The sequence below is a fragment of the Lynx rufus genome, unplaced genomic scaffold (genome assembly GCF_022079265.1).
Source record: "Lynx rufus isolate CCGP_SWC_20201006 ecotype Redwood Valley unplaced genomic scaffold, mLynRuf1.p SCAF_9, whole genome shotgun sequence".
In the NCBI taxonomy this organism is placed as follows: Eukaryota; Metazoa; Chordata; class Mammalia; order Carnivora; family Felidae; genus Lynx; species Lynx rufus.
The window spans coordinates 104,966,320-104,980,669 of NW_025814897.1; the positions used below are offsets into that span (position 1 = coordinate 104,966,320).

General features: G+C 45.9%; 1 protein-coding gene across 1 annotated transcript; it reads left to right on the top strand.

The window, feature by feature from the left end:
• The first annotated feature begins 292 nt into the window (after positions 1–292).
• Positions 293–14,026, top strand: MS4A1 (membrane spanning 4-domains A1). The gene is made up of 7 exons (XM_047070963.1): positions 293–404; positions 6,749–6,923; positions 7,343–7,462; positions 8,639–8,695; positions 10,191–10,430; positions 11,206–11,307; positions 12,195–14,026. Exons 2-7 carry the CDS (start codon positions 6,765–6,767, stop codon positions 12,411–12,413), a joined length of 897 nt encoding a protein of 298 aa, XP_046926919.1. The 5' UTR covers positions 293–404; positions 6,749–6,764; the 3' UTR covers positions 12,414–14,026.
• Positions 14,027–14,350: the final 324 nt, after the last annotated feature.

The following is a 14,350-nucleotide window of genomic DNA, read 5'->3' on the forward strand; positions in this document are numbered from 1 at the left end:
TCCTAGCAGCCCATCTGTAGAGAGTTTCTAGAGCCCTTCGTGCCCTTGGGGACCCACCGTCCACACCTGCTTACAGGGTGGGGGCTGCAAAGTTCTTCTAATTAGGGGAGCGTAAAGTACGCCAGGCAGTCCCCTGGGATCCTTTTCGAGAAGTGAAACCTCGTGGTAAGGCAGAAACTTTTTTGTATATCCTTTGGCTCTGGCATGTGTGCATTAAACCAAAGTGATTGGGGCAAAGGCCAAGGTAGCAGAAGCCACTGATTTCCTGTCACCTGGTATCTATCAGAGGCCCCAGGCCTGCCCTATGTCACTCACCTCCTGTGTACGTGGGACACCAGCAGTGGAAGTGAACTCGGCAGCCAGCATCCGAGTCAGCCTTGCGACCTAAGGCCTCAGACACTCAGGTAAGCAACCAGTTTGCTTTGTTTAAGCGACTAAAAAGGGGGCGTCCGGGGGGCTCCGTCGGTTAAACGTCTAACTCTTGATTTCGGCTTCGGTCATGAGCTCACGGTTTGTGGGCTCCAGCCCCACGTTGGACTCTGCGCTGGCGGTGTGGAGCCTGCTCGGGGTTCTCTCTCTCTCTGCCCCTCCTGCACACTCTCTTTGTCTCAAAATAAATAAAAACTTAAAAAAAAAAAAAAAGACTAAAAGGGAGTGACGGGTAAAGCATAGGATGGTTTTGGAGACTCGAGTTTCTCGTTCCCCGGTTGGGTTTTCTGACAGTGTCACAAGTTGAGGAGGGGTACCAGGCTTTGCTGCCCACCCGCTTTCTGAACCACTCCCTCCCTCAAGAAAGACGCTGGCCAGTGAACTGGGTGTCCCGAACAAAAGCAGCAGACTGTAGCATGTAGACGAGAGCGTGGTTAACAATCTGCTGGGCTCCAACCGGAGCTCCACCGCCTATAAGGTATCTACAGTGGTTCACTTCCACTGCTGGTGTCCCACATACACAGGAGGTGAGTGACACAGGTCAGGCCTGGGGCCTCTGATAGATACAGGCAAGTCACCAAACCTCTACATCCCTGGTTTTACTCACCCACAAGATTGGGGTGACGGTTAACACTCGCTGCTTTACATAAGATTAAATGAGCTAAAATCCTAAGGCTCTTAGAACCACCTGGCACTGAAGAAGAAAATAATCAGCCGTGGTTATAATGAAAATATTTCCATTTCTCTTGCTTTGAATGATTTGGTCTCCAAAGATATGCTGCTAAATGTGAATACCCCAAATGTTGTTAAACCTCGCAGGCTAACATGTTCTGGAGGGGACTGGAGGACGGTGGGGAGGGGGGGGACATGAAACGGAGCGTCAGATCCTGCCTCAAATCCATCACAGAAGCCTGCAGTGAGAGTGGGCACTGCAGATGAGGAAGATCTAATGAAGGGCAACAAAGATGAGCTTTAGCCATGTCATAATTGTTTCCTGAACCAGTATATAATGTGACCGCCTTTCCCTGTTTTCCACAAAATGGCCTGATGTCACTGATCATCAGGTGAGGTGAAATGACCACCTTTTGGTCCAACATCCTGCGCTCACGTGGGAATCTTCGCTGAGGAAGTCGTTCGGTTTAACATCTATCGAGCTCGTAGTACATGGAAAGCAGGTTCTCCACGTAACCCTAGCAGGACAGCCCGTGGGGAACATACCCCCAGTTAGAGGAGAAAACAGCTGAGGACAAGTAAGGGATACAGAGAGCTGGGGCCTTTGAAGGAGTTCGTGCCTTCACATTCAAGGATGTGAATGTCTAATGGGGAGACCGCGAAGGGGGCAGGAGGGGAGCATTTCAAAGCGGAGAGGGAAGAGAGAGGAAGATACCTCCAGACCGGCGGTCCAGCAGGGAGCAGTGCGGTGTGGCTTCCGAATGGGACGCCGAGATGCTCCGTGAAGGCCATTGGGTGGGGGGGCCAGGCGCAGGTTTTCCCAGGAGGCCAAGACAGACTAGACAAAGAGCTGAAGCTCAGGTCGAGCAGGACTTAAAGCAGTGATTCGGGCCTGCTCTAGCCGCCCCTGTGGAGGATGGATTAGACGAGAGCAAGACTGAAGGCAGAAGAGTACGATTTTTGTGCTCAACCAGCGGAGGAAATGAGAAACTCAGGGGGTGACACTGGAGGTAGAAAATGGTCCGCATGCAAGAGAAGACACCTTACAGAGGAAGAAGCAGCAGGACCTGGGCCCTGACTGGGTGTGGAGGTGAAGGGGCTGGAGAGAACCGCGGCTCCAGCTCTTGGAACCTGGGTGCCAGGGGGACAGAAATAAAGCCATCTGAGTGCTCACGCCTGAGGAAAGGCCGCTGACTCTGCAGGGCAGTCCTTGCACAAAGCGGCCTCAGCCCAGCGGCTCTGCCCACCTGCTGCGAGGCCCCCAGAGGGGACGGGTGGGGAAGAAGTGGAGGGACAGAGTGGAAGGGCTCTGAAGACCCGGGGATGACAGAGGGGGGCCTGGGCAGTGGCTGCTGGATGAAAGGAAGGGGCTTTGGGAATGGGGACGCTGCGGTACATCTCAGTCCTACAAAAGACACAGTTATCCTCTGGAGTTTACTATATTATAAATTGCAAATTCTCCCACGTTCTCAGACAGTACTTTGAGTACTTTGAGTACTGCGAGGTTACAGACGTGGCAGGCCCCAGAGCTGGGACTAGCACTTTCTGTGGCACGCGAGTGCACACGGACTGAAGACACAAGACCTGCTTGCCCTGAGGGGCTGCCATCCTGGAGGAAGGAGGGGGGCTGGAGAGGGGGTGAGGAGCCCAGGCAGAGGGAATGGAAGCAAGAACATTCCTCCTCAGAGCTCAGCGCACAGGACCAGAAAGGGCAGAAACACAGAACTATTTTGAGTGGCAGGGGAGGAAGTGGAGGTAACGAAAGCTAGGCAGCTTTGAACTTCTCATTAAGTGATGTAATTACTGGACCTAAACAGTCATTATTCAAACCCAAACCCATACAGGCTGTGAGACTGTCCTGCAGTGGATGCACCCAGAAACAGTGGTGCCTTTGAAAAACCAGAAGAGATTTGCAGAAGTCGCTGTAATAGAGTGAGGCAGTGTCAGACAAACCGAGCCCTGAGGGTGATATAGTTTAGTGAGCACAAAATCCTGCTGTTACCACATTTTGGCCAATGTGCTCAGTCACCCCTGCGGATGTACGAACCGGGCTTTGAGCAGAGCTGTGTGCCGGGCACCGTTTTAAATCACCGTGAACAATTAAGAAACAACCACAGGGCAAAGCTGCAGGAATCTACAATATCCTTGGGAGTATGTGGGCTAATTTTACATATTCCCATACAATGAAAATTTTCAGTTCCTGGTCGACAATGCCCTGGCATTGAAATATGTACATATTTTAGAAGGCTTATTTCCATACAAAATGATGGGTATGTTTGTGTTTATAAACTATTTTACAGTAATATGTGTTGAAGCCTTCAGAGGAGTACAGTTGCCATAATGAGACATCACTTTTTTAAGTTTATTTATTTATTTTGGGAGAGACAGAGAGTACAAATGGGAGAAGGGCAGAGAGCAAAGGGGGGAAAGACAGAGGTTCCGCAGCAGGCTCCACACTGACGGCAGAGAACCCGATGAGGGGCTTGAACTCACGAACTGTGAGATGACGACCTGAGCTGAAGTCAGACGCTTAACCGACTGAGCCACCCAGGCACATTTTTACCAGTGAAATAAAATATTTCCCCCCAGTGGTCATTACTGCCATTAGCCATTACAGATACAGCCGCAGCAGAACTTGCTTACGTTAAGAGGTTTATCTCACCAGTAACAGTGACACAGCCTCAGGCAGCTGAAAAATAAGGAGAAATTCAAACCACACTAGTTCCATCATTTCCTTCTGTCCAGGTAATTGATGACCTTTGCTCTTTAAGTTGTCCTCTCTAAAATGAGCCCCCTGGAGAGGAATGTGGTGACTCCCAGCCCATTCCCTTCCTACAAATGGGGAAACGAACCAACCCCTCTGAACCTGCATTTCCACACCTGCAAAAAAAGACAAGATGCCTTCTGGGTAAGACAGGTGTTGGGCGACCTGGAACTAGATGTGCGGTAACCCCGGCACATAGAGGATGCTCCATAAACAACTACACGACATGGTCTGGCTGTGGGGCCGCAGAGAGAGCACCGGCCTCAGAGCCGTGGTGACTGCCTTCTGGTCGGCTCTGTCACCAGGTGCAAGGTCTGTGACGAGGCACGGCCCATCCCTGGGCCACAGTTTCCTCATTTATCAAATGGCCACAATGGTTTCTGAGCTTCTGACCAGCTCCCAAAGTTCTGCCTGCTGGCCAGAATCAATCTGGAGGCTCCTTAGAGGCCTACCTTGGTACACTCCTTTTTGTCAGTCATCTTGTTGGGTGTGGTTTGTGGTGCAAAGCACCGAGACCTCCAAGACTGCATGACATCTGGTAATCGGCAGGTGGGGTGAAATCAAGTGCAGAGCACCCAGCCGAAGTCTCCTCTGTCCTCCTGACAGGGAGTCTGTTTTCAATTGCTTTATAGTAGTCATCCAAATGGCACATCCACCTGAAGTAGGGAGAGGTTCATAAGTGAAAGGCTGAACCCTTGGCCTGCACGGGGGACAAAGCAGCCATAGATGCCTCGTTGGAGAGGTCCAAGCCCTCACTTTCGATCTCCAGTAGTCATGTAACTGGGAACAAGGGACTAACTATTCTGTGCCCTTGCCACCTTTTCTACAAAATGAAAGCAACAGTTCATCCCTTGTCTACTCTGTGAGGCTTCAATGAACTGAGGATGCGAAATCTCTTTGTAACCACACACTGGGTGCAAACGTAAGGCCTGGGTGACTCCCAAGGACCTGTCCTATACCACAGTGCCGGGCTTGGTGTGACTTCAGTACGATAAGCAAGCTGGACAGACAGTCTTTGTCTCCAAGGCTCCTTATGTGACTGACAGCCAACAAGGACGAGACCAAAGGTGCATCTCTAAGGAGAGTTCCAGGGCCCAGGAAAGACCCGATAGAATTCACGTAAGTAGCTGACGCAAACATAAATTCCAAGACGAAGCACAAGATGAAGAAACTGGGCAGTCTTAAAACATGAGAGCTGGAAAGGGTCTCAGTAACAATCACCATCTAACTTCAGAAATGAATAAAGCATGAGTTCTAAGAACAAACAGCACTTGCTCCTTTCTCCCCATGTAGGAGGCATTTTCACGTCTGAACTTCTTTCTCACAACATGTCTGTGACAGGGACGTTGTTCTCATTTTTCCAATGGGGAAAAATATAGAAACTAATGCCTACTGAGGTAATGATAGTAAAAACAAGAATAGCAACAAAAACAGGCAATAATTATTCAGACATGGGTGCTTTACATACATTTATTTCCTCAGTAATATTAAGAAACTATTCAATCCAGGTACCATTTAGATACTGAACAAGACAGATAAAGTCTCTGCTTTGAAGGAATTTATATTCTAGTGGGAAGAGACTGACCGTAAACAAGCAAGCAGATAATCAAGGTAATTCCCTGCAGTGATATGGGCCACGTACACAAATAAAACGGGTGCTGTGAAAAAGACTGCGCTGTGGACTGAGGATTTGGGGAAGGCTTTTCTGAGAGGCTGACATTTGAGATATACCTAAATGAAGACACCAGCCACACACAGCTCATCAGTCCATTTGAGTCTTACAGAAACCCTATACCATAAGACAAGAATTATTATTCCCATCTTACAGCTGAAAAGCATAAGGCCCAGAGTTTAAAGAATTTTCCTGTAGTTTCACCGCAAATAGAATTTGATTTAAACCTAGGCAACCCGTGTCAGGAGGCCAGTCTTACATACAACCTCTGAGAACCTCCTTAAAGTGATTACTCAAGGTTGCAGAGTTGGTGGTAAAGGAAGACTAGAATCGGCCTCTGCTGACTAAGGACGGTCCTCATCTGACTCTCCCTCTCTCTCTAACATTTTTTTTTTTAATTTTAACATTTATTTATTTTGAGACAGAGACAGACAGAGCATGAACGGGGGAGGGGCAGAGAGAGAGGGAGACACAGAATCGGAAGCAGGCTCCAGGCTCTGAGCCATCAGCCCAGAGCCTGACGCGGGGCTCGAACTCACGGACCGCGAGATCGTGACCTGAGCTGAAGTCGGACGCTCAACCGACTGAGCCACCCAGGCGCCCCTCTCTCTAACATTTTTAATGTTAAAGAAACATTATGTTAAATTTAATGTTTTAAAATGTTTTAAATTTAATGTTATGTTAAATTTAATGTTAAAGAGAGAGAGACAGAGACAGAGCACGAGTGGGGGAGGGGCAGAGAGGGGCTCGAACTCATGAACCGCGAGATCATGACCTGAGCCAAAGTCAGACACTTATCTCTCATGATGCCTCTGGCCCATCACAATGGACAAAGGCAGAGAAGCAAAAGGACAAGGAAAAGTCAATACAAAATACACTGTCCAATATGAGAGCGTAAGAAAAGCATTCAGGGATGAGAAACAAACAGGACATGTGGACACATGAGCATGGTGTTCTCTTCCATGATAAAGTATGCCTCAAACATTGTTGTCAAGAATACCGGCAGGATTTCCAGGGGCCCTATGTCCTTGCCTGAGATGCTAGAACATAGTAGTAGGCTTTGCCTCAGACCCAAAGCCACTGGGAAAAGTCCATGTCTATCCTCAATGACACTCAAGGAGAGAATAAAGGGAAAAGTATGCCAATGCATGAGACAAAAGACCGCTGAAAATCCTATTCTCTCTCTCCCCCGTTTTATTACTTATTTTTAGGAGTTCTGAGGGTGAAATGGCGACACCGAGAAATTCAATGAGTGGAACTCTCCCAGCAGATGCTATGAAAGGTCCGACTGCCATGAATCCTGTTCAAAAAATAATTCCCAAAAAGATGCCTTCGGTGGTGGGCCCTACACAAAACTTCTTCATGAAGGAATCTAAGCCACTGGGGGTAAGTCAACTGTGCTCCGTTCCATATCGGCGAGACTCTCTGGCCTAGACAAGCAGAGGCTATAGGCCAGGTACAGGATGCAATCCAACGTGAGGTATCCTTTATGTCGGACACAGCGTGCCAAATCAGGGATGCACAGAGAAGTTGTCACGGTGATCTTATGTCTCCTTTTGATTTTGCGGTCTGCATATTTAGGGGTCTCCCATCCCAGTTTGTCACCAGCATCCCAGACATATCTGCCTTGGAAATGCCCCAGGTGGTGAGGAAAGCGGATCGCAACAAGACAAAGATCTTGGCACCTTCCCCACTTCCTTTAGGCGTTTTACACAGCCCCGGGTCCGGAATCAGGGCTTCCAGCCTTTGCTTTCTAACTTGATGATGACTTGAGTTCCTCATCAGACCCCTAATTCTCTCTCCAGGCTGTCCAGATTATGAACGGGCTCTTCCACATGGCCCTAGGTGGCCTCCTGATGATCCACATGGAGGTCTATGCACCCATCTGTATGACTGTGTGGTACCCTCTCTGGGGAGGTATTATGGTGAGTAACAACTAACAGCCCTTTGGGCAGTGATGCAGACAAAAAGGTTTAAAAGCTCCACAATAGCATGCTAGATTATTTCTGTGATGAGGCAAGTATGTGGCTGGGAAATAGGTTATGAGGTGACAGTAATTTAGCGGAAGGAGAGGTTGATGGAACCGAGTATGAATCTCCCTGAGTCAGTGGTCACACTTCATGTACATTCAGAAAGAGGTGCCCTGCATGGATCTACACAGGGAAGGAAGACCGCTCAAAGCAGGACTCTCCAAAGTCAATGTGGAGAGGGGTGAGAAGGGCACTAAACATTTGGACTGTGCGGCGGGGTGTTTCCAGAAGCAGGAAGGAGCAGGCGCATCCCATTTCCTCCCACCTATTCCTTCTTCCTACAATTCTCTTTAGCTACTATCTCAGGTGGTGAAACCAGTCCCATCGCAAATGAATCTCCTCTGGCTGACCAGCAGAGCAGCAATCTGTCATGAGCAATCCTCATGACTGTTTCGTGTACATGTTTTCTAGCCGTGTCTGGGTGTGGTACAGAGGAGTCATGTTTATATCCCCATTAGACTTTCACAGTTACTACCAGAAAGATACGCCCAGGACTGAGATTTTCAAAACAAAGAGAGATGGATGAAAGCAAGCGTCCCCTCCATTTCATAGCTTGAACAAGGAAGATGGGAAATGATCACCATCAATTCCTGTAGCAGCAAACGTTTTAATGGCGTGTGCACGTGGCACTCAGGCCACCTTGATTCATTCTTCCCTGGCATCACAATCAGTGAAATCACTGTGAACTCCAAAGAGAAATTCCACAAACTTAGAAAAGAGAGAAACTAAAAATAAAGCTTTTAAATTCACAGTGTTAGTATTCGTTGGCACAAAAACTTGTGTTCTGCCTCTGGTCTTACTATATTCCTGGTCGCAGCTCCCCAGTTAGTTGCATAAAAGGCATCAGCTGAATATAGCTGAGCATGCAAAAAGGAGAACTATGACTGCTGAAAAATGAATGAATACTGCAAAAATGGCTGGACAGTTTGGTGAAAGTGGTTGGAAATGTGGATAGCTTTTTAACAACCAGTTCTCCATGTTAAAAGCCATCTCCCTCTCTGCCTCCCTCCCTGTCTGCCTCCTCTCCCATCTATCCCATACCTTCCCCACCCACCACCTCTCTTTTCACAGTATATCATTTCTGGATCACTCCTGGTAGCAGCGGAGAAAAACCCCAGGAAAAGTTTGGCAAGTAATCGTATGTCCTTCCCCACGCATCCGAGAAATGCCTACTTTCTCAGTTGAAAACAAAAACCCTCACACACCTTTGGAATCACAGTAGCACTGAGTTCTCTCTCAACCCCAAAAGGCAAAAGATTCTCTAGAAAGCTGTTGTGATTTTATTCATGAAAAACTTGGAAATGAGGCCTACCTGAATTACGTCCGCGGAAACAGAATTAAAGGCAGACCAAAGAACAGCCACATGCTTATGGTCTTATGAATGTTAAATGTGTGAGACTAACGGGTCTCTTTGAAAGCCGTGTACTTTCTCTCAGACCACCGTTTAGGAAAACTCTAATCAATACCGTGATTAACTCAATCCTCGTTAACTTTGAGCAAGTCAGTTTGCCCCTCCGTACCTCTATAAAATGGTGCTACCATATGGTCATGAGTATGTAATGGAGTAACATACACGCAAGAGGCTATATAAGGAGCTACAGAGGGTCTTGTCCTATAACCCTCCCAACACACTTACACCCAGGTCATGAGCTTACCAGCAAGTTTCCTCCCCCAAGTTTTTTATACTTACTAATAAGCTATTACTGACTTGTGGCACTTCCAAAGCCAGTGACAGATGGAGTGGATTGAAATGGCTCCTCTCAAGAGGTGGTCTGCTAAACTCAGTTTTTGAAGAAAAAAAAAAATATTTAGGAAGATCAAGTTGTTTTTATTCTCCAGATACAGCAAGTCCTACTGACTTGCAATCTGTAGGTCCTACAGCCAGGGATGAACTATATAGGTCTTAAAATAACCATCAATAATCCCATACTATTATGGTACCTGTCACTTATATTTTCCTGGTTTGACCTTCTATCATCCCTGCAGGCAGAACTCATTCCGACACCCTTCACCGGTGCTACCCCGAGGCATCGGCCCTAATTATGTTTTGGAAGGTGGTAGACTGAGGCTGATTGCAACCCATGTCAATAGGGAGTAGGTGGTGGTGTTCTTGCTACTGTTAGTTTCCACTTGATGGTAGAGACCCAGAGGGCTTTATCTGCGCTTTCCCTCCCTACACCCACTTCATGGTGATGCAAGAACCTCCTTCCCTTTCTTCCCTCTACCTTCTAATGCAGACATATATAAGCTGAAGACTATTTATCTTCACTTAGCCAGTATTTACCAAATGCCACCAGCGTGGTGGAAGGGGCAGTGAAAGGAACTGCAAGGATGCAAAATAGAAGAATTTAGGAGTATTCCTAAAATTTTCTCTTGATAAACTGATTGGATGTGACAGGGTAAAATGAGATGAGGAAGACTGAGGAAGGAACAGGAATGAGAGATGAAGGTTTTCATTTTACGGTGACAAGGACATTAAAAACCACTGAGAGAAGTGTGGCTTAGGATGATTTGGGTGCAGTGCCTTTATGAATGGGAGGAATGGGATCTGGAATTCCTTCCTACCTTGTATTCTCCAAATGAAATCAAACCCCATTAACATGTCTTTATGTCTCCATTTCAGGTCAAAGGGAAAATGATAATGAACTCACTGAGCCTCTTTGCTGCTATTTCTGGAATGATTCTTTTGATCATGGACATATTTAATATTGCAATTTCCCATTTTTTTAAAATGGAGAATCTGAATCTTCTTAAAAGTCCCAAGCCATATATTGACATCCACACCTGTCAACCAGAGAGTAAGCCCTCTGAGAAAAACTCTCTGTCTATAAAATATTGTGACAGCATACGATCTGTTTTCTTGGTAAGTGTGAGACTGGATTTCTTCTCAGGAAAGAAGTCTGGCATTTTTATTACGAGTGCCAACTCTGGATCCAGACTGGCGACATCTGCTACTTACTGCCTGTCTGGCTTTGGGGCAAGAATTTTAACCACATTCTGCCTCAGTTTCTTCAACTGTAAAACGGGGAAAGTACCAGTACTTACCTCACAGGGCTGTTTTGAGCAGTAAGTTAACATATACAAAAACATTTAGAACTGGTACACAGAAGGTGCTACGTGTTTGTTTAACATTTTTATATTAGTATCGGTTAACATTTATTAGCACGATTAAGGTGAACATTGAAGAAGCACCTAAGTTTTATGAACACCTTTTGCCTCAGTGAGTTTTTAGTGGAGACTCTGAAGGGGAAAAATGCATCTCCCGAGTATAGACAGGTTTCCTTGGTTGTGATACCATAACACCTAAAGCTGGATACAACTTAATTTGGGAGTCACTGATTAATTTTTCCTACATAGAATTGATTCTTCAACTAATTGCTGCTACCTTATTTCCTATCAGCAACATGCATTAACCGTCTGTGAAGGCAGCTGTGCTAAGGGTCGGGGTTATGAAGATAACTAGTAGTGTTTACAGTTGGTCATTACTCACCTATGGAATTCATCTTCTAAAGAACCCATCTTCTACAGAACTAATCCTTTAATCATTTAATTGTAGCCAAGAGTCATTTACTGAGTACCAACCATATTCTTTAAGCTGTTACCACATTCTTGCCTTCACTTTTTCTGTCGTTCCTCAGAGCATTTTTGCCGTGATGGTGGTCTTTACCTTATTCCAGAAACTTGTGACAGCTGGCATTGTTGAGAATGAATGGAAAAAACTGTGCTCCAAACCTAAAGCTGTGAGTAGTAGCCATCCTGTCCACTAAGCCCCTCTAGGAAACCACGTCTACAAAAACTCATTTCTGGAGAATGTAATCTGACGTAACTTTGAGACTAGGAGCTCCATGAAAAATGGTCTTGGCAGATTTCTGGAAAGCAGAGAATACCAATAATGAGGAAAAAGTGTCTTGAAATTTGAAGCCAGTCTAAAGGTTAGACAGAGGATACAGCCCTGCAGTACGTGTGCTCACGAGCCTTCAGCTCTGCCCCGCTCCAGGCGTCCATCTTGATTCCGTGATCCCACATGTAACGTGCGGAAGCCAGACAGGCTGATGAAAGCACTGGTTCGTCCACTTCATTTCCCAGCATTCCCCTCCCCACCCCGCCCCACCGCCACCCTTTCATCAGATCCCACTTCCAAAACTATGGGTCAAAGAGGCTCCACAATTGGGAGATACGAATATCCCCGTGACAGAGCTGCATCAACTGCTTCAGAACCACAGAATGTTAGATTCACGATACAACCGAGAGACTGTCACAAGTCCTTCATTTGGCAGATGAGAAAAACAGGACTAGAGAGAAAATTACCTTCCCAAGGTTATAGGCAATAAAAGGCAAATCAAAACTCGAATCTAAATTCGCCCATTACTGCAGCGTTCTTTCCCAAAATACTGTGTGATCATTCCAGGCAAAGTGGCAAATATCTGCTGATCCTGCAGATGAGCTTTGATGGGTGATTTGGTGAGGATCTGGGCACGTGGGAAATCAGTCCTGGTATCTGAAGGCATATAGGAAAAAGCATAAACGGCACAGAAAACAGGAGGTCTTTGATAGACATTCACAGACACTGCTGACAAATGCGCCAAAAGTAAAGGTCTAGAAACGCTTGTTTAATTTTGTATTCCAGGATGTAGTTGTCCTGCTAGCTGCCGAAGAAAAAAAAGAACAGCTAGTTGAGATAACAGAAGAAGCGGTCGAGCTGACTGAAGTATCTTCCCAACCAAAGAATGAAGAAGACATTGAAATCATTCCAGTCCAAGAAGAGGAGGAGGAAACGGAAATGAACTTTCCGGAACCTCCTCAAGACCAGGAACCTTCACCGATAGAAAACGATAGCATCCCTTAAACTATTCTTTTTCTGTCTTCTGTTTCCTTTTCTTAGGCATTAGTGTTCACAGCTTCCAAGAGACGTATTCACCCTCATTTCCTGAGGCCCTCTGCAGGCACCCTCCACATGTCTCTCTGGCCTTCGCACGGAGTGACCACAGCTCACTGGCACTCGCTCGCGCTCGCTCGCTCTCTCACGCAGAGAATCCAGCCATGGCAGGCGACTATGTCGGCACGTTTCCTGTCTGGGGCAGCTTACTGAAATTCAAACAAGGCAGAGCAAGGGCTGCACCTCGGCAGTGCTCACCGGCCTCCTTCCCGGGCGAGGCTTTGCAGTAGCGGTCGGAGTAGAGGTTCCACCTCGTCCCTCTGCAACAGAGAGACTCTGCCCCTGATGAAAAAGATAAACCACTGTGCAGGCCATCCCTACACTTCCTTTAATTCGTTCCACATCTACGTATGTTGTAGAGTCCCTTGTGCACCACTGTCCTAAAGAGAGTGAAAGGTAATGATAGGGAGGTGAGATAAGGAACTAGTCCAGCTATCTTTCTACGGGGCTGACACTGTGGTACACTCTTAGAGTGCCTACACCCCACCAGGGAACTTCTTAGTGGCCAACACCCAGCTCTTTCTTCGTACAAACAGCGCAGCTTATAAATGGGCATGTCTGTATCTGTCTTAACTTTCCCTAACTCCTGCTCTAGGCTCTTGGTTGCACTGTCTACCTACTTTCAGCCTTTAGGCAAGAGAAGAAAGAATCAAAGAAGATGCCATAATGAGTACCCACATCTTAAATGATAATCAACGGTTGTATTTGTAATTTCCATTTCACAGAGCAGTTTATCAAATAATTACATTTGATCTTCCATCATCAAGAAAAAAAAAATCCCTATCCATATTTTTACAAATGATTCAAAGAGGCTAAGTAACTTAAAAATAAGTAAAGGCAATTTGCTAATGGTCACAGCTAGTAATTTTGAGAGCCTTCTTTTGTACCCATATCTTCCTACTCTAATCCTAAAATGTTTTAAATAACCAAACAGCCTGTATAAACTACCTGAGCAAAGTCAACAGGTTTTAATAAGCACCTACTCTCTGATTAGCATAAAATAGGTGTTCGGAGAGACACAGAAGAGTCAGAAATCAAGTTTTGCTTCTCAGGGATAAAAAACACAGACATTCACAACATTTGGAAAACTACTCACATCATTAATATATACTTGGTTGTTAGGTTACATAATGCAGACACTAAGTACCATGGACATTCTCAAAAAAGATCATGTTTGAAAATAATGTAATTAGTTACAATGCCAAATCTCAGGCAATAGCTACCCTACTTCTCAATTCCCGTTCATATTCAGAGATACTAGTACCCTACATAGGAAGAATGTTTATAATCTATCAATTACATTTGGGCATTTTCTATATGATAAACCCTGCCAGATTCCGGCAGGTCAACAGTCAAAGCAATTTCCATGCCTTGTGATATTTCTACTTTGTTAGGGACCACTGAGAGAAGATATTTCCTGTGCTTAGGAAAAAAAAAAAAGAGAGAGATGAAACATCTCTATATGTAAAGTCCTGAAAATTAGCCTTAAATAAATAAAACTATATTTGTGTTCTTGTCTGAAACAGATGATTCCAACACAGTGTTTTCCCAGTCTTCTCTATTCTTGTAACATCAGACCACAAGGGAGGCTCCTATAGCCTTAAGTTTATATTCACATAATCCCAATACGGGTTTGAACTGTGGGATGTCACGACATCAGCTATGTATATCAGTGTATTCTTTTTTTTTAATATTTATTTTTATTTTTGAGAGAGAAAGAGAATGTGGGTGGTGGAGGGACAGACAGAGAGAGGGGGACAGAGGATCCGAAGCAGGCTCTGTGCTGACAGCAGCAAGCCCAATGTGGGGCTCAAACTCATGAACTGTGAGATCATGACCCGAGCCAA

Excerpts from the sequence above, each read along its gene's own strand:
- MS4A1 (XM_047070963.1), top strand. The coding sequence starts at position 6,765 with ATGGCGACACCGAGAAATTCAATGAGTGGAACTCTCCCAGCAGATGCT. Across the intron at positions 6,924-7,342 it reads AGGAATCTAAGCCACTGGGG|GCTGTCCAGATTATGAACGG; the intron begins GTAAGTCAACTG and ends TTCTCTCTCCAG. Across the intron at positions 10,431-11,205 it reads GCATACGATCTGTTTTCTTG|AGCATTTTTGCCGTGATGGT; the intron begins GTAAGTGTGAGA and ends GTCGTTCCTCAG.